The sequence below is a fragment of the Podarcis bocagei genome (genome assembly GCF_964188305.1).
Source record: "Podarcis bocagei genome assembly, chromosome: 7".
In the NCBI taxonomy this organism is placed as follows: domain Eukaryota; kingdom Metazoa; phylum Chordata; class Lepidosauria; order Squamata; family Lacertidae; genus Podarcis; species Podarcis bocagei.
Genome location: NC_138132.1, coordinates 2,468,651 through 2,496,619, shown reverse-complemented (window position 1 = coordinate 2,496,619; position 27,969 = coordinate 2,468,651). Strand labels below are relative to the sequence as shown.

Below are 27,969 nucleotides of genomic sequence, written 5' to 3'. Positions count from 1 at the left end.
GAGAGAATTTGGAGGCTGAGAGGGAGGCTGGGTCAGAAGGAAAATGAATGGATATTGATTTATATATTATTATTAACTTTGCACAAACATTACATTTTTATCTGTGACAGCGTATCTTTGCAATATTTTGTGCAAGCTGCCTGTCGCTTGCTTCCGTTCCCTATACACCACTTAGGGATGCTTTTAATATATCAAGCGGTACAGGAATCAATCGGTCAGTTTCAGACCCTGCCGCACTTTCTGCCATCTCCCATGCAAACAGTCCAAAAGCGAGCTACTTACCCCAAAATCACGGATTTCCCCCACCGGTCTTCCTTTGCTGCCTATATTTCTATGTTTTCATATATTTCTAAATGGAGCACAGCGGTCTTGAAGGGAAACAGGGTCTTCTCAGAGGCAGAGAACTCCAGGGACCTCTTCCCAGGTCCGGAAGGGAATGATGGCTAGTGGTTGGAGCAGTGAGGCGAGAAGTTCCCGTTCCACGCCCCGATTTGTGGGTGTGTGGCAATTCCTCCCACGGAGGCTTTGCTTTCCACACCATTTCAAAGGCACCTGCTGATAATTAGGGGGATAATTAGACGTGTTTTGCAGGGAGGGGCATTTTTTTTGCTCCACTCCTTTGAGTGCCTCTGTGTAAACATGTTAGCAAACTTAAAACTCAGGGGAGGAAACCCAAGTCGGGCTCCAGGTCTTCCTAGATGGCCAGAACATTGGCTGACTAAACCTGGAATATTCATCCCTGCTTGGAAATTAGACAGTGGAAGGAATTCCAAGGAATTATGTATCTCAGAAGGGAGATATCTGATTGAAGCCTCAGTGAGGAGGGTGTAATAAACGAAAATCTGCCCTTATGCCCTTATGGGGGGAACAATATTCCCTGGGTGGCCTCTGCTATTTTCTCCTACAGATGGGGGACCCACTTAAGGACTCTATATGGGCTCTTTTGGACACCCCATAAGGGATAATGGAGCAGTTTTGGAAGTAAGGTAATAGTGCCACTGTATTCTGCTCTGGTCAGACCTCACCTGGAGTACTGTGTCCAGTTCTGGGCACCACAGTTCAAGAAGGACACTGACAAACTGGAACGTGTCCAGAGGAGGGCAACCAAAATGGTCCAAGGCCTGGAAACGATGCCTTATGAGGAACGGCTAAGGGAGCTGGGCATGTTTAGCCTGGAGAAGAGGAGGTTAACGGGTGATATGATAGCCATGTTCCAATATATAAAAGGATGTCATATAGAGGAGGGAGAAAGGTTGTTTTCTGCTGCTCCAGAGAAGCGGACACGGAGCAATGGATCCAAACTACAAGAAAGAAGATTCCACCTAAACATTAGGAAGAACTTCCTGACAGTAAGAGCTGTTCGACAGTGGAATTTGCTGCCAAGGAGTGTGGTGGAGTCTCCTATTTTGGAGGTCTTTAAGCAGAGGCTTGACAACCATATGTCAGGAGTGCTCTGATGGTGTTTCCTGCTTGGCAGGGGGTTGGACTCGATGGCCCTTGTGGTCTCTTCCAACTCTTCTATGATTCTATGATTCTATGAGTTTTTTCTTATAACACGATCCTTCCACCGATGGAGCTCTTGGGTAGGTGTGAGTGTCTGCCCCCACTTTCCAGAGCCCCCTTTCTTTGTCCATGGATAGTCCAGGGCCTTCCAGCCCTGCTTAAAGGGATCCTAAATGGACTCGGTCCAGTATACCTGAAGGAGCGTCTCTACCCCATCGTTCTGCCCAGACACTGAGGTCCAGCGCTGAGGGCCTTCTGGCGGTTCCCTCGTTGCGAGAAGCAAAGCCACAGGGAACCAGGCAGAGGGCCTTCTCGGTAGTGGCACCCGCTCTGTGGAACACCCTCCCACCAGATGTCAAAGAAAAAAATAACTACCAGACTTTTAGAAGACATCTGAAGGCAGCCCTGTTGAGGGAAGCTTTTAATGTTTAATAGGTTGTTGTATTTTAGTGTTTTGTTGGAAGCCGCCCAGAGTGGCTGGGGAAGCCCAGCCAGATAGGCGGGGTATAAATAATAAATTATTATTATTATTATTATTATTATTATTATTATTATTATTATCCATAGACTTGGGTCAGGTGAGAGGGGTTGCTCTGTTTAACCCTTCCTCTCCCAGGCTGCCTGTTGGGCTGTGTGACCTTGGGCAGTTCCCACGAAATGATGCCTTGGTGGGGAGGGAGCAGGGCAGAAAGGCTTTGGGGAGAGGGCTTGAGAATCTCCAGCAGCCTTGCAGTACATAGTAGGCATTGGGAATTCCCTCCCCCTTTTAAGAAAGACCTTTTGTTCTCCTTTAAAAAGTGGGAAGAGCTCCAAGATGAATGAATGGGAACTTTCCCCCACTCCAAATCTCCCTGAAACATCTGCTATAGATTCAAATAAGCCAACACTCAGGCTTGGATAAAATATACAGTACTTCAGTGGGTTTGACACCCTCCAACATTTCTCTGACAAAAATAGGGATGTCCTATATAATAATAAGGGACGCGGGTGGCACTGTGGTCTAAACCACAGAGCCTAGGACTTGCCGATCAGAAAGTTGGTGGTTCGAATCCCCGCGACGGGGTGAGCTCCCGTTGCTCGGTCCCTGCTCCTGCCAACCTAGCCGTTCAAAAGCACGTCAAAGTGCAAGTAGATAAATAGGTACCACTCCAGCAGGAAGGTAAACGGCGTTTCCATGCGCTGCTCTGGTTCGCCAGAAGCGGCTTAGTCCTGCTGGCCACATGACCCGGAAGCTGTACGCCGGCTCCCTCGGCCAGTAAAGCGAGATGAGCGCCACAACCCCAGAGTCGGCCATGACTGGACCTAATGGTCAGGGGTCCCTTTACCTCTATATAATGATAATGATAATGATAATGATAATGATAATAATAATAATACCTCACCCATCTGACTGGTTTGCCCCAGCCACTCTCCCAACATATATAAACACAAAATCAAACATTTAAAAGCTTCACTATACAGGGCTGCCTTCAGATGACTTCTAAAGGTTGCTGGTCCGTATTTTTTGCTCTATAAGACTCACTTTTACCCTCTTAAAAAGTAAGGGGAAATGTGTGTGCGTCTTATGGAGCGAATGCAGGCTGCGCAGCTATCCCAGAAGCCAGAACAGCAAGAGGGATTGCTGCTTTCACTGTGCAGCGATCCCTCTTGATGTTCTGGCTTCTGAGATTCAGAATATTTTTTTTCTTGTTTTCCTCCTCCAAAAACTAGGTCCGTCTTGTGGTCTGGTGCGTCTTACAGAGCGAAAAATGCGGTATCTCCTTGGATTGGGTGGTCCCATAACTCTATATCCTCCAACATTTATTTGATGAAAATAGGGACGTCCTAATGAAAAGTGGGACATTCCAGGATCAAATCAGAAACCGGGACGGCTTCCGTAAATCCGGGACTGTCCCTGGAAAACAGGGACGCTTGAAGGGTCTGGGGTTTGTGTGTTTTTGTGCAATTTACATTTCCTTAGCTGCGCCTCACACTGAAGTCACAAGAACACAGGAAGAAGCTTGCAGGATCAGGTCTCTGTGGCCCACCTGGTCCACTATCCTGTTCTCACAGCGACTGACCACATGCCTCTTCCGAGAAGCCCATAATCAGAACCCAATTAATCATAATTATAATTATTATAAGGGGAAGAAATGGAGGCAGTGAGAGATTTTACTTTCTTGGGCTCCATGATCACTGCGGATGAAGACAGCAGCCACGAAATTAAAAGACGCCTGCTTCTTGGGAGGAAAGCAATGACAAACCTAGACAGCATCTTAAAAAGCAGAGACATCACCTTGCCAACAAAGGTCCTTATAGTAAAAGCTCTGGTTTTCCCAGTAGTGATGTAAGGAAGTGAGAGCTGGACCATAAAGAAAGCTGATCGCCGAAGAATGGATGCTTTTGAATTCTGGTGCTGGAGGAGACTCTTGAGAGTCCCATGGACTGCAAGAAGATCCAACCTCTCCATTCTGAAGGAAATCAGCCCTGAGTGCTCACTGGAAGGACAGATCCTGAAGCTGAGGCTCTGAGACTTTGGCCACCTCATGAGAAGAGAAGACTCCCTGGAAAAGACCCTGATGTGGGAAAGATGGAGGGCACAAGGAGAAGGGGACGACAGAGGACGAGATGGTGGGACAGTGTTCTCGAAGCTACAAACATGAGTCTGACCAAACTGCGGGAGGCAGTGGAAGACAGGAGGGCCTGGCGTGCTCTGATCCAGGGGGTCACGAAGAGTCGGACACAACTAAACAACAACAATAATTATTATAATTGCGTGCAGCCTCTCCTGTTGCAGCGCTTCATCCAGCGGCATGCCGGCACTCCAAATTCCTGAAATGTGTGTTTGCCTGCTTCTGGGTCACAATGCTAATCTTTGCCTTCTGCTCCGAAAATGCAGATTTGATACGCAAAAGTCTTGGCTACGTGCAGGGTTAAAAGGTGGGGGGTGGAATGTGTATGACTCTGCAAATGAAATAAACCAACTTTTTTTGCAGCGCTTACAAAACTTCCCGGTCCTGCAAAACGCATAATCGCTGGACCACCTCGCCTGCTCTCAAAGTGCAGCAACAGCTCCCTCTGCTGGATGGCTGAAGAAGCACAGGCAGCCTGTTTGTCGAACTCGCTCATCCTCGAGCCCTTTAGACTTTCTGATTTTATTTTTAAATGTAGGCTTGGGTCGAAGGAGGACGCTTCCAGATGACCTGCTCATTGAACACTTGCACTGATTTTTTTGTGGGGATATGTTAGATGACATTAGATCAAAGCAGGCGTTATTTCACGCTTCCCCCTGTCACTTTCCTTACTGCAAACAGTCCGGATTTTCAGCCAGGTGTGTTTTATTTGGGTGTTTTGATTGCCACCTCTACCCCATACCCCAGGCATAGGCAAACTCGGCCCTCCAGATGTTTTGGGACTACAATTCCCATCATCCCTGACCACTGGTCCTGTTAGCTAGGGATGATGGGAGTTGTAGTCCCAAAACATCTGGAGGGCTGAGTTTGCCTATGCCTGCCTTACCCCTTCGAGCAATTGCAGCCAGCACCCATGGGACATTTCTCTCCCCTTTTCTGGGTAATACCGTAAGGTTTCCCTGTGTATCTTCTCAGCTGGTGTGAATCAGAAAGGCCCAATCACTCAGTGGCGTAGCGTGGGGGTGCAGGGGGGCCCGGCCGCACCAGGCGCAACATCTGGGGGTTAGGGTTAGGGGCGCAAATCCACGGGTTAGGGGGCGCAAATTACTTGCCTTGCCCCGGGTGCTGACAACCCACGCTACGCCACTGCAAACACTCATCCCTGGACCTGGTTGTGCAGTGACACTGTTGACTTGAGAGGATGGAGGGCTGGACCGACCCAGGGCCCGGACAGGCTGGGGGGTCCTGAGCCACTCCAAACCCCCCATCCTCCTCCAACGTGGCTTCAAGAAGGAACTGGAGGCTGCCCATGGCGGGAGTGCAAATAATAATAATTTATTATTTATACCCAGTGCCGAGGGCCTTCTGGCGTTTCCCTCATTGCGAGAAGTGAGGTTACAGGGAACCAGACAGAGGGCCTTCTTGGTGGTGGCGCCCGCCCTGTGGAATGCCCTCCCTTCAGATGTGAAGGAAATAAGCAGCTATCTTATTTTTAAAAGACATCTGAAGGCAGCCCTGTTTAGGGAAGTTTTTAATATTTAATGCTGTATTGTTTTTAACACTCAATTGGGAGCTGCCCAGAGTGGCTGGGGAAACTCACCCATCTGGCTGGGTTTCCCCAGTCACTCTGGGCGGCTTCCAACAAAGCTTAAAAACACATTAAAATGTCACACATAAAAAACTTCCCTGAACAGGGCTGCCTTCAGATGTCTTCTAAATGTCAGGTAGTTTTTGTTCTCTTTGACATCTGACGGGAGGGCGCCACCACCGAGAAGGCCCTCTGCCTGGTTCCCTGTAACTTGGCTTCTCGCAGGGAGTGAACCGCCAGAAGGCACTCGGAGCTGGATCTCAGTGTCCAGGCAGAATGATGGAGGTGGAGACGCTCCTTCAGGTTTACTGGGCCTTTGAGGCCGTTTAGGGCTTTCAAGGTCACCACCAACACTTTGAATTGTGCTCGGAAACGTACTGGGAGCCAATGTAGGTCTTTCAAGACCGGTGTTATACGGTCTCGGTGGCCACTCCCAGTCCCCAGTCTAGCTGCCGCATTCTGGATTAATTGAAGTTTCTGGGTCACCTTCAAAGGTACCTCCACATAGAGCGCATAGCAGTAGTCCAAGCGGGAGATAACCAGAGCATGCACCACTCTGGTGAGACAGTCTGCGGGCAGGGAGGGTCTCATCCTGCGTACCAGATGGATCTGGTAGATAGCAGCCCTGGACACAGAATTGACCTGCGCCTCCATGGACAGCTGTGAGTCCAGAATGACTCCCAGGCTGCACACCTGGTCCTTCAGGGGCACACTTGCCCCATCCAGGACCAGGGAATCTTCCACACCTGCCCGCCCCCTGTCCCTCAAGAACAATACTTTTGTCTTGTCAGGATTCAACCTCAATCCATTAGCTGCCATCCATCCTCCAACCGTCTCCAGATACTCACACAGGACCTTCACCGCCTTTATTGGTTCTGATTTGAAATAAGCTACAGGAGTAAATTGTGTAGGCCAGATTTCCCGAAACTTGGTTCTCCAGCTATTTCTGGACTACAACTCCCATCATCCCTTGCTGGCAGGACCAGTGCCCGGGAATGAATGGGAAGTGCAATCCAAAAACAGTGAGCCAGGTTGGGAAACCTTGGTGTGGGCACATTGGGCAAAGGTTGTAGCTTAGTATTTGAGCATCTGCTTTGCCTGGAAACCTGGGGAGCTGCTGCCAGTCCATAGCTGTCAACTTACAGATTTGAAAATAAGGGACCAGAAGCCTCGAAAATAAGGGATCAGCAGCCGAAATAAGGGATTTTCCAAGGGGCAATCCCCTCCGGGCCAAAGGCAGAAAGCCCAGCCAGCAGCCAAACGAAGCCTCAAGCGGTGGTTCCCACAGCGCAGCAAGCCGGCGAAGGGGATGCAGCAAGGAAAACCACCGCCACCTCTCCGCTGGGAAGCGCTGAGCAAAGGCGAGTCCCCAGGCAACGCGGCTGATTTGATCGGCACAAGGCATGCAAGCTCCACCCCCCAGTCGTTCTTAGACTCCTTACTAGGTGAGCAACGCAGCCAAGCAACACAGTTGGAGCCTCCCTCCTCCCTGGCCGGCAGGGAGGGAGGGAGAGGCGCTGCTTCCTTTGAAACCCGGGAAATTTAAGGGACATCATCAATAAGGGACAGCAGTGGGACATGGCCCTGGGATAAGGGACTTTCCCGCCAAATAAGGGATGGTTGACAGCTATGTGCCAGTCAGAGTAGACAGTTCTGAGGTAAATGGACCAATGGACTGGTTTGCTCTAAGGTCCCTTCCTGTGTGTCTATTAAACCATCCCTTTATTCAGAATCTGGCATCTTGGTATATTTTTAGGGGGCGAGCCGCAAATCAGGGGTGTTGTGACTGCTGCGCACGCAGGAACAGGACTCAAATTCATTCCACAGCAGCATATTTAATAAATAAATAGAAATAAAAAGAAATCCCCAGGCAGGGCTGGAAAAGTCTCCCGCTGAACTCCTGCAGATCCGACGCTGCCCAGTGTCGACAATATGAGCTAAACAGACCCAGCTCCCAGTGTTGCTATTCGCTGAGAGACTAGCTCATTGTACGAGGGGGTTGAAACGCTTGCAAGTCTATGATCCCAGGGGGACAACTGTGGCTCAGTGGTTAGAGCATTTTCCTGGCCTGCAGAAGGTCCCGGGTTCGATCCTTCCCATCACTCGAGACTCCTTTCCGCCACGGCTCCAGGATCGCGGCGTTTGCCGCCTTCCTCTCACAACAACCCTGTGGGGTAGGTGAAAGTGGGAGACCATCACCAGAGTCCAGGGTCACCCAGTGGCTGGCGGGGGAGGATTCGAACCCATGGCTCAAACTCAAAGTCGGAAGTTCAGGCGCTCTTCTCCCCTCGCCTTGCAAGGAGGGAAAGCAAGGCTTGGGGTATATTGCAAAGAAGAAGAAAAAGTCTGCTGGATCAGGGCTGTTATGCACTGAGTTGAATAGGATTCAGAACGCAGCAGTCTGATTGGTCCTAGAACAATAGGATCCAGAATGCAGCAGTCTGATTGGTCCTAGAACAATAGGATCCAGAGCACAGCAGTCTGATTGGTCCGCAGGAGCCACCCAATCCAACTTCGGGTGGAAGTGAATTCGCAACCTGATTGGCCTACAGGAGAATCCTGGAATTAGCCAGTCACGTGGGGCCCATTGTATAAATAATGTATATAAAGCAGACATTCTGGGGGAACTTCCAATCCTCACTACCCTCAGCTGAATAAAGAGCATGAAATCCCCTCTCGACTCCGAGTATATTTCAGGGGCCCAGCCAACCCAACAACCTGTGGCCAACCCGCCGGAAACCCGGAAGTGGGACCTGAGTGCGAGAACAACTCTCACCGCCTGCGGCTTCCAGCAACGGGCCTCCAGGAGCATCGCTTGACCGTGGAGGAAGAGTGCGGCCATTGTGATAGCCGTCCCCTCCGCAGATTTGCCCAGAGGAAGAAAAGGATGGAGTTTGACTGTCCAGGATTTTAAATCTCCCTGGTTTTCTCTCCATCCTGAGTTACCCCGAACTCAGTCGTCTTTTAGTTCGAACCTGGGGAAGGGGCGCCCTTGGGTGCTACCGGCCGGATCCAGCCTGAGCCTCAGGGCATTGCGGATGACGATTTTCTCCAGCAGGAGGGCGCCGACGAACCAGAAGAGGCAATATTCCAGGGTCACGAGACCCATGAAGTTGTACCGGTAGTGGCTGTAGTCCCAGGGGCAGGCGTTGAAGCACTGCAGCGCATAACCGGTGGAGAACTCCCAGAGGTAGATGCACAGGGTGTAGATGGCGCAGCGGGTCACCAGGAAGCTGCGGCCCTTGAGCAGGACGTAGAGGCGCTCGAGGGCCAGGCCGCAGGTCCCGTAGATGAAGAGGGCCCACACGCTGGTCACCCCCTGGAACTTCCAGTCCCGGTCCACCACAAAGGACCAGGCGGCCGTGAACATCACTTCCGAGAAGTAGCCGTGGATGGCGTAGATATACCAGCGCCAGAAGCGACTCAGCGGCTCCCCGGGGCTCCCCATGGCTGGAGACCTGCGTGGGACAGATGGGGGACAGGGGGGCATTTGTGAATAGTAATAATAATAATAATAATAATAATAATAATAATAATAATAATAATAATAAATACTCGCCCATCTGGCTGGGTTTCCCCAGGCACTCTGGGCAGCTTAAAGGTAAAGGGACCCCTGACCGTTAGGTCCAGTCGTGTCCGACTCTGGGGTTCCGACGCTCATCTCGCTTTACTGGCCGAGGGAGCCGGCGTACAGCTTCCGGGTCATGTGGCCAGCATGACTAAACCGCTTCTGGCGAACCAGAGCAGCGCACGGAAACGCCGTTTACCTTCCCGTCGGAGCGATACCTATTTATCTACTTGCACTTTGACATGCTTTCGAACTGCTAGGTTGGCAGGAGCAGGGACCGAGCAATGGGAGCTCACCCCATCGCGGGGATTCGAACCGCCCACATTCTGATCGGCAAGTCCTAGGCTCTGTGGTTTAACCCACAGCGCCACCTGCGTCCCTCTGGGCGGCTTACAGCACATAAAAAAATTGCAAAACATTAGGCATTAAAAATTTCCCGATACATTCAAACTGAAATTCCCAGGTGTCAGAAAGGGCTGTTTATGTGTGCTGCTACTGTGGCCCGTGTTTTGTTAGCCCCAAAAAGGGAAAATGAGAGACCAAAGATGAATGGCAACATAAGATGACAGAATAGGCGCAAACTCGCAGACTTAACATACAGAATAAGAGAACAAGAACGTATGTTTAGAGAAGACTGGAAAACCATTGATTGAATATATGGGAAATAATTGTGCACAGCGGAAAACGCTGGGCAGCATTAAGATAAATTCAACAGTGTAAACAAGTGATGGATGCAGTAATGGAATACTGAATGGTATAGTTTTTGTAAAATATGCAGGGATTTATGATATGTAAATAGTGATGTATGGAAGTGAGAGCTGGACCATAAAGAAGGTTGATCACTGAAGAATGGATGCTTTTGAATTCTGGTGCTGGAGGAGACTCTGGAGAGTCCCATGGACTGCAAGAAGATCCAACCTCTCCATTCTGAAGGAAATCAGCCCTGAGTGCTCACTGGAAGGACAGATCCTGAAGCTGAGGCTCCAAGACTCTGGCCACCTCCTGAGAAGAGAAGACTCCCTGGAAAAGACCCTTATGTTGGGAAAGATGGAGGGCACAAGGAGAAGGGGACGACAGAGGACGAGATGGTGGGACAGTGTTCTCGAAGCTACCAGCATGAGTTTGACCAAAGTGCGGGAGGCAGTGGAAGACACGAGTGCCTGGCGTGCTCTGGTCCAGGGGGTCACGAAGAGGCGGACACGACTAAACGACTAAACGACAACAACATGATATGTAAAATGAACCATGGAAAGAGAAGAAGGGAAGTCATTGATATCTCAAGGATGTAAAAATGAGTACAGTGGGACCTTGGCTGTCAAATGTAATCCGTTCTGGGAGTTCGAAAACCAAGGCGCAGCTTCCGATTGGCTGCAAGAGCTTCCTGCACTCAATCGGAAGCCGCGCCGGACGTTCAGCTTCCCAAAAAACGATCACAAACCGGAACACTCACTTCCCGGTTTGTGGCGTTCAGGAACCGATTTGTTCAGGAGCCAAGCAATTCGACAACCAAGGTACCACTGTACACAGTTCCATCCTTTTTTTCAGATTATCGTGATATATCTGTATATTGCAACGTTTAAAGGTACCCCTGCCCGAAGGCCAGTCGTGACCGACTCTAGGGTTGCGCGCTCATCTCGCTCAAGAGGCCGGGAGCCAGCGCTGTCTGAAGACACTTCCGGGTCACATGGCGAGCGTGATGAAGCTGCTATGGCGAGCCAGCACCAGTGCAGCGCACAGAAACGCTGTTTACCTTCCCGCTATAAAGCGGTCCCTATTTATCTACTTGCACTTAAGGGTGCTTTCGAACTGCTAGGTGGGCAGGAGCTGGGACCGAAAGACGGGAAGCTCACCCCGCCGCGGGGATTCGAACCGCCGACCATGCGATCGGCAAGTCCTAGGCACTGCGGTTTTACCCACAGCGCCACCCGCGTCCCATATATTGCGACGTTTAGCGGGTGATATATCACAAATCAAAAAACCAGATATCGCCCAGCCCTGCTGTTTGCCTCTACATAGTTCCATCCTTTTTTTCAGATATCGTGATATATTTGTATATTGCGACGTTTAGCTGGTGATCTGTTTGAAAACCAAATATCTCCCAGCCCTAGCTAGAACCCTGTCCTTTTAGTCTCTCTCCCATCCAAACAGGAGCAAAAGAAGGTCCTTACCACTGATTTGCTGCGGCCAATTTCTGCTTTGCTCAAGTAGATGGCCGGATGGAGGCAAACTCCCTGGACCTCTTCTCAGCTCTGGAAGAGGCAGTGTCGTCCAGTGGTTGGAGCAGGGTGGAATAAATCCTGTTTTTAGCTCTGGGGAGAGAGGAGTCTTTATTAGGCTGGTGTCGTGTGCCAGAGAACAAGTCCGACTCGCTGTTGGTTGACTCACTTCCTCTTGCCAAAGCCCAATTAAATCCTCTGATTCTACCTTTTCAGGCTGGCGTAATTAAAAGAATCACAGGAAGAGCAGTTGCCTTGTAGCCTTTTAACCACTGGACGAACCACCACCCCAATAAAGAAGAAATCCAGGTCAAAGGATGTGACTTCTTCTAAGCTAGGGATGCGTCAACCTTTTGAGCCCTGAAGGAGAGCCTTCCAGGCAGGGCAGAACAAAGGTTGGGACTCTGAGTTACGTCCTACAAGCTGCATTTCCGACACGCAAAAATCAGGTCCGTGGTTTCCAAACTCTTCCCCCTCCATAGACCACTTGCAAGATCCCAAGGGTCTTGGCAGACCACTTACTCCTAGAACCATGAGTAGAGTTAGAAGGGACCTTGAGGGTCATTCTAGACCAACCCAATTCAATGCTGGAATCTCAACTGAAACATCCATGACAGATGGACACCCAACCTCTGCTTAAAAACCCCCAAGGAAGGAGAGCCCACTGCCTCCCACCCCACGGTCAAACAGCCCTTCCCATCAGAAAGTCATTCCTGATGTTCAGCTGGAATCTCCTTTCTCGTAACTTGAAGCCACGGGTTCAAGTCCTACCCTCCAGAGCAGGAGCAAACCAGCTTGCTCCCTCTCCCATGCAGCAAACCCATCACATATCAGAAGAAGACTCCTCGTTCAGATATGAATCTCCTCCCGGTCTCCTCTTTTCCAGGCGAAACCTACCCAGCTCCTTCAACCGTTCCTCATCAGGCTTGATGATTTCACCACTGCCCGTCGCAGCCACCGCAAAGCGGGTTGGACTGGATGACCCCGGGAACCCCTTCCAACTCTTCTGCTCGGATCCTGCTTGTGAAAACAGGATGCTGAACTAGATGGGCTATTGGTCTGATCCAGCAGCCTCTTCCGGTCTTATGAGAGGCCTTGGGGTCCACATTTGGCCAAGATCTGCCCCCTCTTCTCTCTCCTCCCTGGGTGCTTCCAACGTAGGTGTGAAGTCACCCTGCCTTCCTCAATCGCAATTCACTGCCTGGCATTTTATTTCTGCTCTGTAGGTTTTTCCAGCAGCCGTTGAAGATTCCCTGGGGCTCCCAGGTTGGCACCTTGCTCTGCTTTTGGGTCTCTCCGATGCCAGGCTTGGTAAACAAACTGCAGCGTCTCTGCCAGCGGGGAAGATTTCCTAGAGAACATCTCATTCTCCCCTGCTAATTAGACTCCGGCGGGTCTCAGAGGATTATGATTTCAGCCCTTGGGGCCACAAAAGGTGGGGTTTCCAGTTCAAGTGCGAGCCGTCTCAGCCGGAGAGATGAAAAGCAAGAGGGAATAATTATACAGTGGCACCTTGGTTCCCAAACGCCTTGGTGCTCGGACATTGCAAACCTGGAAGTATGTGTTCCATTTTGCAAACTTTTTTTTGGAAGCTAAGCATGCTCTGTTTTGAGTGTTATGCTAAGGTCTGTCTGTTTTTGCTATTTATTTTGCGTTTTTGTGGCTCTTTTTGTTTTGTTTTTGTGACTGTGCAAAGCTGCCAACGTTTCCCTTTTCTTGCGAGGAATCCTTTTTGGAATAAGGGGATTTCCCTCTGCTGCTCCAGAGAAGCGGACACGGAGCAATGGATCCAAACTACAAGAAAGAAGATTCCACCTAAACATTAGGAAGAACTTCCTGACAGTAAGAGCTGTTTGACAGTGGAATTTGCTGCCAAGGAGTGTGGTGGAGTCTCCTACTTTGGAGGTCTTTAAGCAGAGGCTTGACAACCATATGACAGGAGTGCTCTGATGGTGTTTCCTGCTTGGCAGGGGGTTGGACTCGATGGCCCTTGTGGTCTCTTCCAACTCTATGATTCTGATTCTAAAAAAGGAAAACGTTGACAGCTATGTGACTGTGTGGAACCCGGTTCAGCTACTGATGGGTTGATTGTGTGACTGCAATACATTATTGCTTTCATTTTATGGACAGATGGTCTCGTTAGACAGCAAAATCCATGTTCAATTCCTCTTTTAGGGGTTTTTAAAAGCCGGGAATGGATCGATCCATTTTGCATTGCTTTCTATGGGAAAGCAGCGCGCCTCGGTTTTGGAACGCTTTGGTTTTGGAACGGACTTCCGGAACGGATTAAGTTTGAGAACCAAGGTACCGCTGTATAGATATTGCTACACAGCACCTCAATCTCAGGGCAGCAAAAGATTCCACCGGTCCCAAGCAGAAAGGAATTAAGGTGGCATATTTAAGGATATATGGCATGGAGAACAGAAATGGCTATGCCCTCACACCCCTCCAAGTGTCTCTATTTTTCAGGGACAGTCACGGATTTAAAGAAGCCGTCCCGGTTTCTGATTTGATTCTGGAATGACCCACTTTTCCTTAGGACGTCCCTATTTTCATCAAATAAATGTTGGAGGGTATGTTATCTACAAAGTTGCTGGAAACCATGGGCTGATGCCAAAGTCCCTTCTGATGTTCTTATGTTAACTTATGGAACTCCCTTCCACAGGAGGCTGTGATGGCTAGATGCAGCGCTCATCTCGATTTATTGGCCGAGGGAGCTGGCGTACAGCTTCCGGGTCATGTGGCCAGCAGGACTAAGCCGCTTCTGGCGAACCAGAGCAGCGCACGGAAACGCCGTTTACCTTCCCGCCGGAGTGGTACCTATTGATCTACTTGCACTTTGACGTGCTTTTGAACTGCTAGTTTGGCAGGAGCAGGGACCGAGCAACGGGAGCTCACCCGTCGCGGGGATTCGAACCATGACCTTCTGATTGGCAAGTCCTAGGCTCTGTGGTTTAACCCACAGCACCACCCACATCCCTGATCATCCGGGATAGGGATGGGCAAATCACTTTGGGGGTATTGTTCTTAATTATTATTATTAATAATAATTATAGATTTATCAGTTGCTTTATTCATGAAAATAACTGTAGGGAGCGGGGTAAAAGGAACGCAGTCTGCTTTCTCCTTCGTTTTCTCCCTGGCAAGAAGGCAGGTGGTAGCGAATGATAAGGAACCGAAGTCGCAGAAGCCATTGGCGATAAGGGCAGGTTCAGCGACCTTGCGAAGCCCACAGTGGATTCTGTAACAGGCAGCCCACGTGATCAATATACAAATCAACAACTGTCTGACTTTTGGAAGACATCTGAAGGCAGCCCTGTTTAGGGAAGTTGTTAATGTTTGATGTTTCCTTGTGTTTTTAATACTCTGTTGGGAGCCGCCCAGAGTGGCTGGGGAAACCTAGCCAGATGGGCAGGGTAGAAATAATAAAATTGTCATTGTTACTGTTATTCTTAGGATGGAGTGACTCCCTTATGAGGAAATACAGTCATACCTCATGTTATGTCTGCTTCATGTTACGTTCTTTCAGGTTACGTCCCGCGGCGACCCGGAAGTACTGGAAAGGATTACTTCCGGGTTTTGCCGCTCGCACATGCGCAGAAGCGCAAAACGATGTCACGCGCATGCGCGGAAGCGGCAAATTGCAATCCGCGTGTGCGCAGACGCGCTGCTGTGGGTTGCGTTCTTTTCATGTTGCGAACGGGCCTCCAGAAAGGATCCAGAGGTACCACTGTGGTTTGCAGAGTTTGGGACTTTATAAATTCATAGTGAGAAAGCGGTGGGCATTCAACGACGCTGAGTGTTGGAAGTTTCATAGACTCTGTAGAGTCGGAAAGGGACCCCTGGACATCATCTAGTCCAACCCCACTGCGATTCAGCTGTCCCATACGGGGATCGAACCTGCAACCTTGGCGTTCTCAGCACCATGCTCTAACCAACCGGACTACCCACTGCCCTATCAGGACAGAGAAAAGGAAACCTTTTTTTCACGCAGCACAGGGTTAGACTATGGAACTCCCTCCCACAAGAGACATGGATGGCCGCCAACTTGGACGATTTTAAAACAGGATTGGAGAAATTTGTGGAGGAGGAGAGGGCTGTTGGCTGCTACCGGCCAGGATTTCTCTGTTCTGCCTCCACAGTCGGAGGCAGCAGTGCTTCTGAATCCCAGCTGCTGGAAAACGCGGGAGGGGAGAGTTGGTCTTGTGTTCGAATCCTGCCACTGAGGCCACTGTGAGAACAGGAGGCTGGACTAGATGGGCCCCCTCTGGCCTGATCTTTACCTTCTCAAGGAAACAGTGTGGTGCAGTAGTTAAAGTGCTGGATTAGGACCTCGGAGACCAGGGTTCAAATAATAATAATATTATAATAAATTTTATTTATACCCCGCCCTCCCCAGCCAAGACTGGACTCAGGGCAGCTAACACCAGGTATAAAAACAAATGATTAAAATACAACTTAAAAACAAGTTTAAAATACAACATTAAGATGCAGCCTCATTTCAGTAGGAACTCAAATCAAAAACTTTTTTGGGGATGAAAATGTCAAATCTTCACGAAGGCCAACTATCCAGACTGATCCTATGTGGGCCAGAAAAAAGCCAGGGAAGTCCCCAAATAGGAGTTCCATCACAGAAGGAGAAAGGTAAAAGGAAAGTGGAGGAGGGGATCAAGTTGATTCCAAGCCAAAGGCCAGGCGGAACAGCTCTGTCTTACAGGCCCTGCGGAAAGAAATCAGATCCCACAGGGCCCTGGTCTCATGAGGCAGAGCGTTCCACCAGGCCGGGGCCAGTGCTGAAAAGGCCCTGCCTCTGGTTGAGGCTAATCTGACCTCCTTGGGGCCCGGGACCTCGAGGGTGTTGCTAAATGACCACAAAACTCCTTGGGGTGACCTTGACAGCCAGAAGCCACTGCCTCTCAGCCTAACCTACCTCGCAGGACTGTTGTAGGGATTAAATAAGGAGTGGAAGAAGAACCATTTACGCCAGCTTGAGCTCTTTGGAGAGAAAGGAGGGATAGAAATTCAGCGAGTCCGTTAAGGTGTCTTGTCCGCAGACTCATCAAAACCTGGAGCCAGCACCATAAAAATCAGTGTGCGTTGGGCCGGTGGGAAAAAGAAAGTGTGTATGTTATTTTTAGGGGGGGGGGGGGGAACCAGTTTGGAAATATCTTAAGCGCCTCCTCCGCACCTCTGGATTCTCTGCCTGAGGCCACTTTACATTTTTCTTTTAAAAAGAAAACAAAGTAAATTTGTCATATGCTTTTGTGCCAAGTTTAGTTTGACAGCTCTCTTAACTTTGCAAGGAGGTTGCTTCACCCCTTGGGGCCTGGCTCAGTCCTGCAAACCGGCTGGGTCTGTTCCAACAGGTAGGAGGAAAACTATTTAGTTCGGTGGTTGCTATCCTCTCCCTGAACCCTTTTGCGCAGGAGAGATTGCAGCCTTTGGAAACGGAATCTGGAAATATTCAAATATTCTATCCATTCGGTGCTTTTGAAGCCTTCCTCTCTTTTTAAAAAATCATTGTGGGTTTGGGGAGGGCCAGGCTGGATGATTCCCAGAGCACCATCCAAGTCTTGAGGTCCTGTACCCTGGGAAGGGCTAGAGACTAACAGAGTTGTCCAACTGGCCAGACAAGTTTCTTTGCAAGACACTGACCAAAGTTGGCCATTTCAATGTCTTCATCAGCATCATGTTCTTGCAAAAGCTGCAAGAATGATGCGTGGACCTTCCTTCCACCTCCTCACCTATCTGCTAGGCAGGAGAACAACAGCCGGAGTGTTGTCTGTGTGCTGAGCTGGCTAGAAGCTGGAGACACAGAGTACCTGCTTGCTCTGTGCTGGATCTGAATTGACCACAAACTTGACATGAGCCAACAGTGTGACGCGGCAGCTAAAAAAGCCAATGCAATTCTGGGCTGCATCAATAGGAGTATAGCATCTAGATCAAGGGAAGGAATACTGCCACTGTATTCTGCTCTGGTCAGACCTCACCTGGAGTACTGTGTCCAGTTCTGGGCACCACAGTTCAAGAAGGACACTGACAAACTGGAACGTGTCCAGAGGAGGGCAACCAAAATGGTCAAAGGCCTGGAAACGATGCCTTATGAGGAACGGCTAAGGGAGCTGGGCATGTTTAGCCTGGAGAAGAGGAGGTTAAGGGGTGATATGATAGCCATGTTCAAATATATAAAAGGATGTCACATAGAGGAGGGAGAAAGGTTGTTTTCTGCTGCTCCAGAGAAGCGGACACGGAGCAATGGATCCAAACTACAAGAAAGAAGATTCCACCTAAACATTAGGAAGAACTTCCTGACAGTAAGAGCTGTTTAACAGTGGAATTTGCTGCCAAGGAGTGTGGTGGAGTCTCCTACTTTGGAGGTCTTTAAGCAGAGGCTTGACAACCATATGTCAGGAGTGCTCTGATGGCGTTTCCTGCTTGGCAGGGGGTTGGACTCGATGGCCCTTGTGGTCTCTTCCAACTCTAGGATTCTATGATTCTATGATTCTATGAATGGAGAAGCAAGATCTTCTGGGACACCATGAGCCTCTCCATACTATGTGCAGGTTATATATATATACAGTGGATGCTCAGGTTGAGAATGTGATCTGTGCGGGATGCACGTTCGCAACTTGCAGCGTTCGCAACCCACAGTGGCACATCTGCGCAAGCGCGGGTTGCGATTCGGTGCTTCTGCGCATGTGCAAAGTGTGATTTAGCACTTCTGCGCATGCGCGACTGCCGAAACCCGGAAGTAACCCATTCCAGTACTTCCGGGTTTCGGCGGGTCCGTAACCCGAAAAAACACAACCTGAAGCGTCTGTAATCTGAGGTATGACTGTACAGTGGTTCGTTGGTTCTACAACGCCTTGGGACTCAAACAACTTGGAACCCAAACACTGCAAACCTGGAAGTAAGTGTTCCGGTTTGTGAACTTTTTTTGGAAGCCGAACATGCTCCGTTTTGAGTGCTACACTTCCGATTTGAGTGTGTTTTTGCTACTGAAATAGCAAAAGAGTTGAGAGTGGATTTCATGCTCTTTATTCAGCTCATAGTGGTGAGGAGGAATGAAAGTCTCCTCAAAGTATCTGCTTTATATACATTATTTACACAATGGGCTGCATGTGATTGCCTAATTCCGGAATTCTCCTGTAGGCCGATCAGGTTGCGGATTCACTTCCATCTGGGGCCGGATTGGGTGGCTCCTGCAGACCAATCATACTGCTGCATTGTTCTAGGGCCAATCAGACTGCTGCATTCTGAATCCTATTGTTCTAGGACCAATCAGACTGCTGCATTTTGGATCCTATTCAACTCAGTACATAACAGCTACTTATTTTGAGTTTTTGTTTTTGCAGCTCTTTTTTTGTTTTTGTAACTGTGTGTAACCCAGTTCAGCTACCAATTGATGGATTGCGTGACTGCAGTACATCGTTTATTGCTTTCATTTTGTGGTTCAGTGGTCTCGTTAGATAGCAAAATTCATGTTAAATTGCTGCTTTAGGGGTTGTCTGGAACGGATTGATCTGTTTTGCATTGCTTTCTATGGGAAAGCGCGCCTTGGTTTTGGAACAGACTTCCAGAACGGATTAAGTTTGAGAACCAAGGTAGCACTGTACGCTCGGGTTGCGAACATGATCCATGCAGGAAGCACGTTCACAACCCGCAGAGGCGCACATGCGCGAGTTGCGATTCAGTGCTTCTGCGCATGCACAAAGCGCTATTTAGCACTTCTGCACATGCACGACCCCTGAAACCTGGAAGTAACCCGTTCCGGTACTTCCAGGTTTCAGCGAGTCTGTAACCCAAAAAAACACAACCTGAAGCGTCTGTAACCCAAGGCATGACTGTATGTGCAAATTAAATCATACATCGCAAAAATACAGTCTCCGTTGACCTTCATTCCATGGATAAATGCCTGGAACCCATGGAGTTAGAAAGGTGATGGTATAATTGCCCAGGAAAGTGAAGGCAACAGCCATTTCTGTGTGTGAATACACAGCCCACCTGAAACCTGCCTTAGAAGCAAGGGAGAGGGGGACTGATAGGATGAAAGGCAGGGAGGTCAACAGTAGATGGCGCTAGAGGCAATGGCAATAATAGACACTCCACTACTGGTTGTAAGTAAGCAGGTGGAGACTGGCAGAGGGCTGCGGCTGCCCATTCGTCCTCACAGATAGGACTCCACTGCTTAGAAGTCAGACAGCTGAGCGGATTGACTGCCTCTGTCTCTGCCCTCCCCCAAAAAACCCCACTCCTCAGGCCAAATCCTAGACAGACCCTCTCACAATGGGAGGCCAGATGACTGGAGGAAGCACTCTGCCCATGGGTGATTCCCAGGCACATTCACACAAGCATCTGCACCCTCCTTCCAGACCAGTGCAGGATTTATGTATAAGCTAAACAAGCTATAGCTTAGGGCCCCACTCTCTTGGGGCCCCCCAAAAATGTAAAGGGAAAAAACTGGATGTACATTTCCGAAATATAAGATAAAAACAAATAAAATAAAACCTATATACAGCAACCGTGTTTGGTGTTGTGTAGGCTCCTGTGATGTAAGTCATGGGCCCCGTCTACGAGGCTACTCCCTAAAATATCACGGGTTTGCTCCTTTCTATATATAGGGTGCCTGCATTCTGCATGGACTGGTCGCACGGCAAATGATTTTAGATACCTATTAAGGTAAAGGGACCCCTGACCATTAGGTCCAGTCGTGGCCAACTCTGGGGTTGCGGCGCTCATCTCGCTTTATTGGCCGAGGGAGCCGGCGTACAGCTTCCGGGTCATGTGGCCAGCAGGACTAAGCCGCTTCTGGCGAACCAGAGCAGCGCACGGAAACGCCGTTTACCTTCCCGCCAGAGTGGTACCTATTGATCTACTTGCACTTTGACGTGCTTTCGAACTGCTAGGTTGGCAGGAGCAGGGTCCGAGCAACGGGAGCTCACCCCGTCGTGGGGATTCGAACCGCCGACCTTCCGATCGACAAGTCCCAGGCTCTGTGGTTTAACCCGCAGCGCCACCTGCATCAGATACCTATTAGGTCCATGAATTACCATATAGCATCTATTCAACACAAAAAACAGTGGCAATTTGTTGTTCACAAAGGACAGCTGGACATATAAAGGGCCCCGTTACCTTCAGTAGCTTAAACCTAAATCCAGCCCTGTTCCAGACCAACAATATTAGAGGTCAAGGATGCCCTGTCCAGCCAGGCAAAATTCCAGGGGTTGGTCTGAAGAGCGTTTTCAGGCGCTGATCAAGTGGCCGTAGATCCACACGGCTAATTGATCGGCAGAGGCTTATCTATGACAGTGAATCATAGAATCGTAGAATTCTAGAGTTGGAGGGACCTCAGGGGTCATCTAGTCCAGGGGTCTGCAACCCGCAGCTCCGGAGCCGCATGTGGCTCTTTTACACCTTTGCTGCGGCTCCGGGGACGGATACTAGCGAGGGGAGGAGGCGCATTGTGCGCCCCGACACTCCCCACTGTGGCGGGCGCTGTACTGGCTGTGACATCGCATGGGGCCAGTGCGTGCGTTAGTCACGCACCATCCCGACGTCACCTTCCCACCCGCCCGCTACATTGTAAGGGGCATGTACGCTGGTCACTGCATTGAAAGGGGGCATGTACGCTGGTCACTGTTTTGAAGGGGAGTGAAGAACACACACACACAAAAAGGTAGCTTGTTAATTTAACGTTTATTTCTATGAGGAAGAGTAATTCTGAGGGGTCAAACAAAGAAATATTTTTTAAAAAGTGACAAAAAAGTTATGTTTATAATGACGAGTTTTGCGGCTCCCAGGTTGTTTTTTCCTTCGGAAACGGGTCCAAGTGGCTCTTTTTGTCTTAAAGGTTGCAGACCCCTGAATTCTAGTCCAACCCCCTGAAATGCGAGAATCTCAACTAAAGCATCCCTGGCAAATGGACACCCAGCCTCTGCTCAGAAACCCCCAAGGAAGGAGAGTCCACCATCTCCTGAGGGAGACTCTGCCAAACAGCTCTTGCTGTCAGAAAGTTCTTCCTGATGTTGAGTCGGAATCCCCTTCCTTGTAACTTGAAACCACGAGTTCGAGTCCTACCCTCCGGAGCAGCAGAAAACAAGCTTTGCTCCACCTTCCATGTGGCGGCCCTTAAAGTATTTGAAGATGGCTATCATCTCCCCTCTCAGATTCTCCAGGAAAAACATGCCCAGCTCCCTCAACTGTTCCTTATAAGGCTTGGTTTCCAGACCCTCGATCAGCGGTAGGCAACCTAAGGCCCGGGGGCCGGATGCGGCCCAATCACCTTCTCAATCCGGCCCACGGATTCTACTCATTTACATGAGCAGAATGTGTCCTTTTATTTAAAATGCATTTCTGGGTTATTTGTTACAAACACTTCAGGTTACAGACTCCGCTAACCCAGAAATAGTAATAATAATATAATAATAATTTATTATTTATACTCCGCCCATCTGGCTGGGTCCCCCCAGTCACTCTGGGCGGCTTCCAACAAAACACTAAAATACTCGGGTTAAGAACTTTGCTTCAGGATGAGAACAGAAATCGCGTGGCAGCAGGAGGCCCCATTAGCTAAAGTGGTGCTTCAGGTTAAGAACAGTTTCAGGTTAAGACAGACCTCCAGAACATTTGAATGCTGATGACATTGAAATGAATTGCAGGGGCTCTAGCGACAAGGTAAAATGTAAGATTGGATTAATAATAGATAAACTAATAGGACACGAATTTGCTGAATTAATTATTAAAAGGGATACAAGAACGGGAGACGTGAGGAAGTCAGGAAAATAAGTTAACTAAAGATGAAATTAAGAAAGAGGGAATTTTTGGGTTTTTTTTGTAACTGTGTATTTTCTCTGTCTTTGTATTTTTCTGAACTTTTTTATTGTTAAAACTTAATAAAATATTGATTTTTTTTTAAAAAAGACACCTCCAGAACAAATTAAGTTCTTAACCCGAGGTACCACTGTATATAAATTCAATTAATAATAATAATAATAATACTTCTGAAGCAGCCTAGAATAAAAAGGTAAAGGTAAAGGGACCCCTGACCATTAGGTCCAGTATTGACCGACTCTGGGGTTGCAGCGCTCATCTCGCTTTATTGGCTGAGGGAGCCGGTGTACAGCTTCCGGGTCATGTGGCCAGCATGACTAAGCCGCTTCTGGCGAACCAGAGCAGCGCATGGAAACGCTGTTTACCTTCCCGCCAGAGTGGTACCTATTTATCTATTTGCACTTTGATGTGCTTTCGAACTACTAGGTTGGCAGGAGCTGGGACTGAGCAACGGGAGCTCACCCCGTCGCGGGGATTTGAACCGCCGACCTTCTGGCTGGCAAGTCCTAGGCTCTGTGGTTTAACCCACAGTGTCCCCCGCATCCCCACAGCCTAGAATAACATTGGCCTTTTTTGCTGCTGCATCACACTGTTGACTCCTGTTCAACTTGTGGTCCACCAAGACCCCCCAGATCCTTTCCGCATGTGCTACTGCCAAGCCAGATATTCTCCCCTCTCATATTTGTGCACCTGGTTCTTCCTGCCTGAGTGCAGAAACCTGAAATTCAAGGCGCTTCTCACACGCAAATCGACAAATCGACCTACAACTGGCATTCCAGCTGTTTCCACTCACCTGTCCATCTTAAAGATAGTCCTACCCCAACACAGGCAGCTTCCCAGCTCACCCAAGCAAACAACTTACCTGGTGCCCCCAGTAGGTCTTGGCATTCACTGTGGGGTCAGTGTGTGTGTGTATGTGCAGGAACTCTGCCAGGAATGTCCGGCCCAGGAGACACAACAACGAGAGCCGGGAGGCTTGCCTGTGAGTAGCGCTCCTTTTCCTGCTTGGACGCAAGACTTGATTGTCAAGTGTGTGGGCTGATCCACCGTCCAGGAGAAAGGAGATGTTTGTCAACTTTGTTCAGGTGAGCAGTGAGCAGTTTTAGGCTTGCAACAGAAGAGGAGCCTGCAAGGAGACGTCACAGCCTCCTTGCTCAACAGGACCATGGGACGGCCAAGGACATTTGCCAGGGAGGGAGGGGCGGTGAATGACAAGGACCGACGACAGCACAGGTCTCGGATCTGCACCTTTCAACCTGGGATTCCCAGGTGGGAAAGGCTAGCTTACCTTTCTCGCTCTGACCTAGCCACAGTGATCCATGCGCTGGTCACCTCCAGACTTGATTACTGTAACTCACTCTACGTGGGGTAAGTTACCCCATTCAGGACCAGGGAGTCCTCCACACCTGCTTGCCCTCCGTCCCTCAAGGACAGTACTTCTGTCTTGTCAGGATTCAACCTCAATCTGTTAGCTGCCATCCATCCTCTAACCTCTAACCAACTGAGCTATAATTAAAAAAAAACAAATCCACATAGGATTCAATCTCACAGACTTTGGCTTTCCAACTGCAGCCTCCTACCAACTGAGCTATTTGAACTGCTTAAATGAAACATGGGTGGCGCTGTGGTATAAACCACGGAGCCTAGGGCTTGCCGATCAGAAGGTCGGCGGTTCGAATCCCCGCAACGGGGTGAGCTCCCATTGCTCGGTCCCTGCTCCTGCCAACCTAGCAGTTCGAAAGCACATCAAAGTGCAAGTAGATAAATAGGTAGCGCTCTGGCGGGAAGGTAAACAGCGTTTCCATGCGCTGCTCTGGTTTTGCCAGAAGCGGCTTAGTCATGCTGGAAAAACTGTCTGCGGACAAACGCCGGCTCCCTCAGCCAGTAAAGCGAGATGAGCACCGCAACCCCAGAGTCATTCATTAAATCCAAATGGTCAGGGACCCCTTTAAAGTAAATGGTAAAGGGACCCCTGACCGTTAGGTCCAGTCGTGGCCGACTCTGGGGTTGCGGCGCTCATCTCGCTTTATTGGCCGAGGGAGCCGGCGTACAGCTTCCGGGTCATGTGGCCAGCAGGACTAAACCGCTTCTGGCGAACCAGAGCAGCGCACAGAAACGCCGTTTACCTTCCCGCTGGAGCGGTACCTATTTATCTACTTGCACTTTGACGTGCTTTTGAACTGCTAGGTTGGCAGGAGCAGGGACCGAGCAACGGGAGCTCACCCCGTCGTGGGGATTCGAACCGCCGACCTTCTGATCCGCAAGTCCTAGGCTCTGTGGTATAACCCATAGCGGCACCTGCGTCCCACGACCCGGAAGCCATCTGCGGACAAATGCCGGCTCCCTCGGCCAGTAAAGTGAGATAAGCGCCGCAACCCCAGAGTCGGCCACGACTGGACCTAATGGTCAGGGGTTACCTTTACTGAAAGAAGGCAAGCAAGACCACTTCTGTGGCTCAGTGCTTGAGAGACCAGCTCCATTCAAAGCATCCTCTCTCTGAACTGTTTCCATTCCCGCTGGTTGCTACTTTGTAAGTTTGCAAATTGATGCCCAGGTTTCCCGGTTTTCCTCTTCCCTCCCCATCCCAGTTTCCTTTCGGACTGCAACTTTCAGAATGTGAGCCTGTGTTCTTTCGATTTCCCGCAGGAAAGTCACGTTGCAAACCTTTCTGGCTGAGAAGCACGGAAGAAACGCCTTGAATCAGCCTTCGTCAAACTGTTGCCCTCCAGATGTTCTGAGCTGGGCTGATGGGAGTCTTAATCGAAAACATCTGGAGAGACCAGGTTAGCAAAGGCTGCCTTAACTAGACAAATAAGGTAATAACCAAATAATAAATGGAAATAAATTATTGGGAGACGGGTTATTGGTTCGTTTTGCCTTTGTTTTACTATGCATTTTGTGTTTCCATTTTGTATTTTTACGCCGTGAACTGTCCTCTGATCCTCAGATGAAGGGCGGAATACAAATTTAATAAATCAATAAATAATAATCATTTCTCATTCAGAAACGTGCTCCAAAGCTCGCATCCCACCACCCAAAAATGTGCTTTGCTCTTTTGCTCCTGCTCCCAATAAAGTTTTTGGCTCCAGGCTCCAGTTCAATTAAATGAGCACGCAATATGTCATTTAAGCATCAAAGCCAGAACAGCAGCCTGCCCTGGCATTTATCCACCCACACGGATCCAGAAAACAGACCAGAACTTTTGCCCCCATTTTACAGAGGAGGAAAACAGAGGCGGGAAGCAACTAAACAGTTTGCTCCAGCTGCAGCCCAAAATATCTGGAGGGGAGAAGATTAGCAAAGAGGGCGGATTCGCATTAAATTTGTTCGTATAAAAAAATGCAAGATGTTGCTTCGACCGACTGGGATCACGGAGATCTTATGTTGAGGAATTGTTTGTGACTGTGCAAGTGCACACACGCGCTTCACCCCAAAAAGGAGATTGCAGAGTTGGAAAGGGGTCAGAAAAGGGCGACTAAAATGATCGAGGGGTGGAGCGAATCGCTTATGAAGAAAGAGCGCAGCGTTTGGGACTTAAGACAAGCAAGAGGCGACAGGTTAGGAATTTTAAAAATTATGCACGGCGTTGAGAAAGCAGGTAGGGAAAAGTTCTTCTCCCTCTCTCAAAGAATAAGTGAATTGCAGGGTGAGAAGGGGTTCCAAGGGTCATCTAGCCCAACCCCGGGTTGAGAGGAGCTTCCTGGTGGGATTTGAACCCTGCTCTCTCCCAGGTCTCGGTCTAATCGCTACACCACCCTGTCTCCATTGATTCCTATGGGTCTACTCTGAGTAAGATGAGCTCGGCCGCCCCCGCGTTAAGCCTCCCAGGTCTTACGCCAGCTCTCTAACCGCAACACCACACTGCCTTCCCTTTGCACGCTTTTTGCTCCTTGCTTCCTACAGAAAACACACCCTTGCCCCTCGCTTTCGGAGAGAGCCGCTGCTGCCGTCTGTGCCCGGCGTGCAAAGAGGGCGGATTTGCATTAAATTTCTTCTTTTTCTTCTTTGCACGCTCGTTCTGTTATCTTATCCTGCTTCCCTGCCTTGCACGTTTCCCGTGAGAAAAAACCACACACACCTTCCTTCCTGCGGGAAATACCCTGTCTCCCCGCCTGCAGGTCTCATCTCTTGCCCGCGACACGCAACTTCGCATTCACACGAGCGCAGGCGTACACGTGTCTGCCGCCCATTTGGACCCCGCGCGCGCGCGCACGTCCCGCAGATGCTGCTGCGGCTGCTCACCTGAGCCCAGGTGTGTCAGGCGGCGCTCCGGGGATCCCGCTCCGCAACCCCTCCGTCTCCCAGCTGTTCGCGAAGCTCCTCTCACCTGCCGCGCTGCGGGCCCTTTAAGGGGAGGTCCGCGCCCCTCCCGTGACGTCATGGCGCGCCCGCGTCGCCGTACCTGGCCCGGCGCCACCTTTGGAGTGGCAGGTGAGGGCGCTGGAGAGTGTGGCGGCTCCGCGCCAATGGGGAGCTTTCGCCCAAAGGGACCCCTAAGGGTCATCCAGCCTGACCCCATGCAATGCAGGCATCTCCTTTATTTATTATTATTATTATTATTATTATTATTATTATTATTATTATTATTTATATTTTTTTAAAGTAATATTTATTGAAGTTTCATAAACAATCAAAGGCTTCAAGATTTAGACACAGAATACAAAAGCCAAGAAAAGTTACAAAAATAAAAAATACACAACAAAACACATAAAAAATACACAATAAAAAACAGTTAACAAAATAGAAGAAAAAAGAATAAAAAACGCCAATAATCAAAGCAGAAAAAAGATTAGTATTTTCATATCTTATATTTCATTCACTAGTTTCTTGACCTCCTCACACCTCCCTTTTTGTATTCCAATTCAGATATTTAGTTCAGCAAATCCTTACCCTCTATCATTTAACCTTACTCAGCATCTTAACCTATAGTAAATATATATTTTCCACCATTATCAATCCATATTTACATATTCTTATTAATCTTTTTACCAACACCGCTTGTTTTCAATCCAACGTCCCTTTAACATTCATTAATTTTACAGTATTTCTGTAAATAGTCTTTAAATTTCTTCCAATCTTCCACCGACTCTTCTCCCTGGTCCATCACCTTCATCTGCCACTCTTCCAAGGTGGGTAGATCTTGCGTCTTCCAATACTTTGCAATGAGTATTCTTGCTGCTGTTGTAGCATACATAAAAAAAGTTCTGTCCTTCTTTGGCACCGATTGGCCGACTATGCCCAGGAGAAAGGCCTCTGGTTTCTTCAGGAAGGTATATTTAAATACCTTTTTCATTTCATTATAGATCATTTCCCAGAAAGCCTTAATCTTTGGGCACGTCCACCAAAGGTGAAAGAATGTACCTTCAGTCTCTTTACATTTCCAACATTTATTATCGGGCAAATATTATTATTATTATAAACTTTATTTAGAATTCAACAATAACAAAGGGGGAAAAACCACAGTAATTGCTACATCAATTCATTCCAATTAACCAATTTTAACAATATATAAATAGTAATTGGAAAAATTACACAGCATCACCTTTAAGTTACTGAAGTTTTCATATTACACTTTTTATCTCTTTCTCAAAGAGAGGAAGACCAAGAAAGGAGGAACAAAAAAGAAAAAGGAAGAGGAAGAATAAGAGAGAA

General features: G+C 49.0%; 1 protein-coding gene, 1 long non-coding RNA gene and 1 pseudogene across 7 annotated transcripts in view; 1 reads left to right on the top strand and 2 right to left on the bottom strand.

Annotated features, from left to right (window-relative positions):
* Nucleotides 1–23,454, bottom strand: part of LOC308590583 (transmembrane protein 229B-like) — a 27,956-nt gene extending 4,502 nt beyond the window's left edge. Inside the window, exon 1 of one of the 2 annotated variants that reach the window (XM_081200759.1) lies at nt 23,180–23,454. In XM_081200759.1, the coding sequence (XP_081056885.1) occupies nt 23,180–23,205 (26 nt within the window). In that variant the 5' untranslated portion in view covers nt 23,206–23,454. Of the gene's footprint in view, nt 1–282; nt 490–23,179 lie in introns of those variants that run through there. The other variant, XM_081200760.1, reaches the window with a different exon arrangement.
* Nucleotides 7,519–26,675, bottom strand: LOC308590586 (transmembrane protein 229B pseudogene; annotated as a pseudogene). Of its 4 annotated transcripts, XR_014013540.1 has the most exons (4): nt 26,560–26,602; nt 23,606–23,823; nt 11,440–11,580; nt 7,519–9,161 (listed from the first exon to the last, which is right to left on the bottom strand). The product of XR_014013540.1 is annotated as a transmembrane protein 229B pseudogene (transcript). The 4 variants fall into 4 exon arrangements; XR_014013538.1 differs by lacking the exon at nt 23,606–23,823 and having other exon boundaries at nt 26,560–26,675; XR_014013541.1 differs by lacking the exons at nt 23,606–23,823; nt 26,560–26,602 and adding an exon at nt 26,396–26,492.
* LOC308590633 lies at nt 24,737–27,969 on the top strand. Its single transcript, XR_014009820.1, has 2 exons — nt 24,737–25,874; nt 27,910–27,969. It is a non-coding gene; the product is annotated as an uncharacterized lncRNA (long non-coding RNA).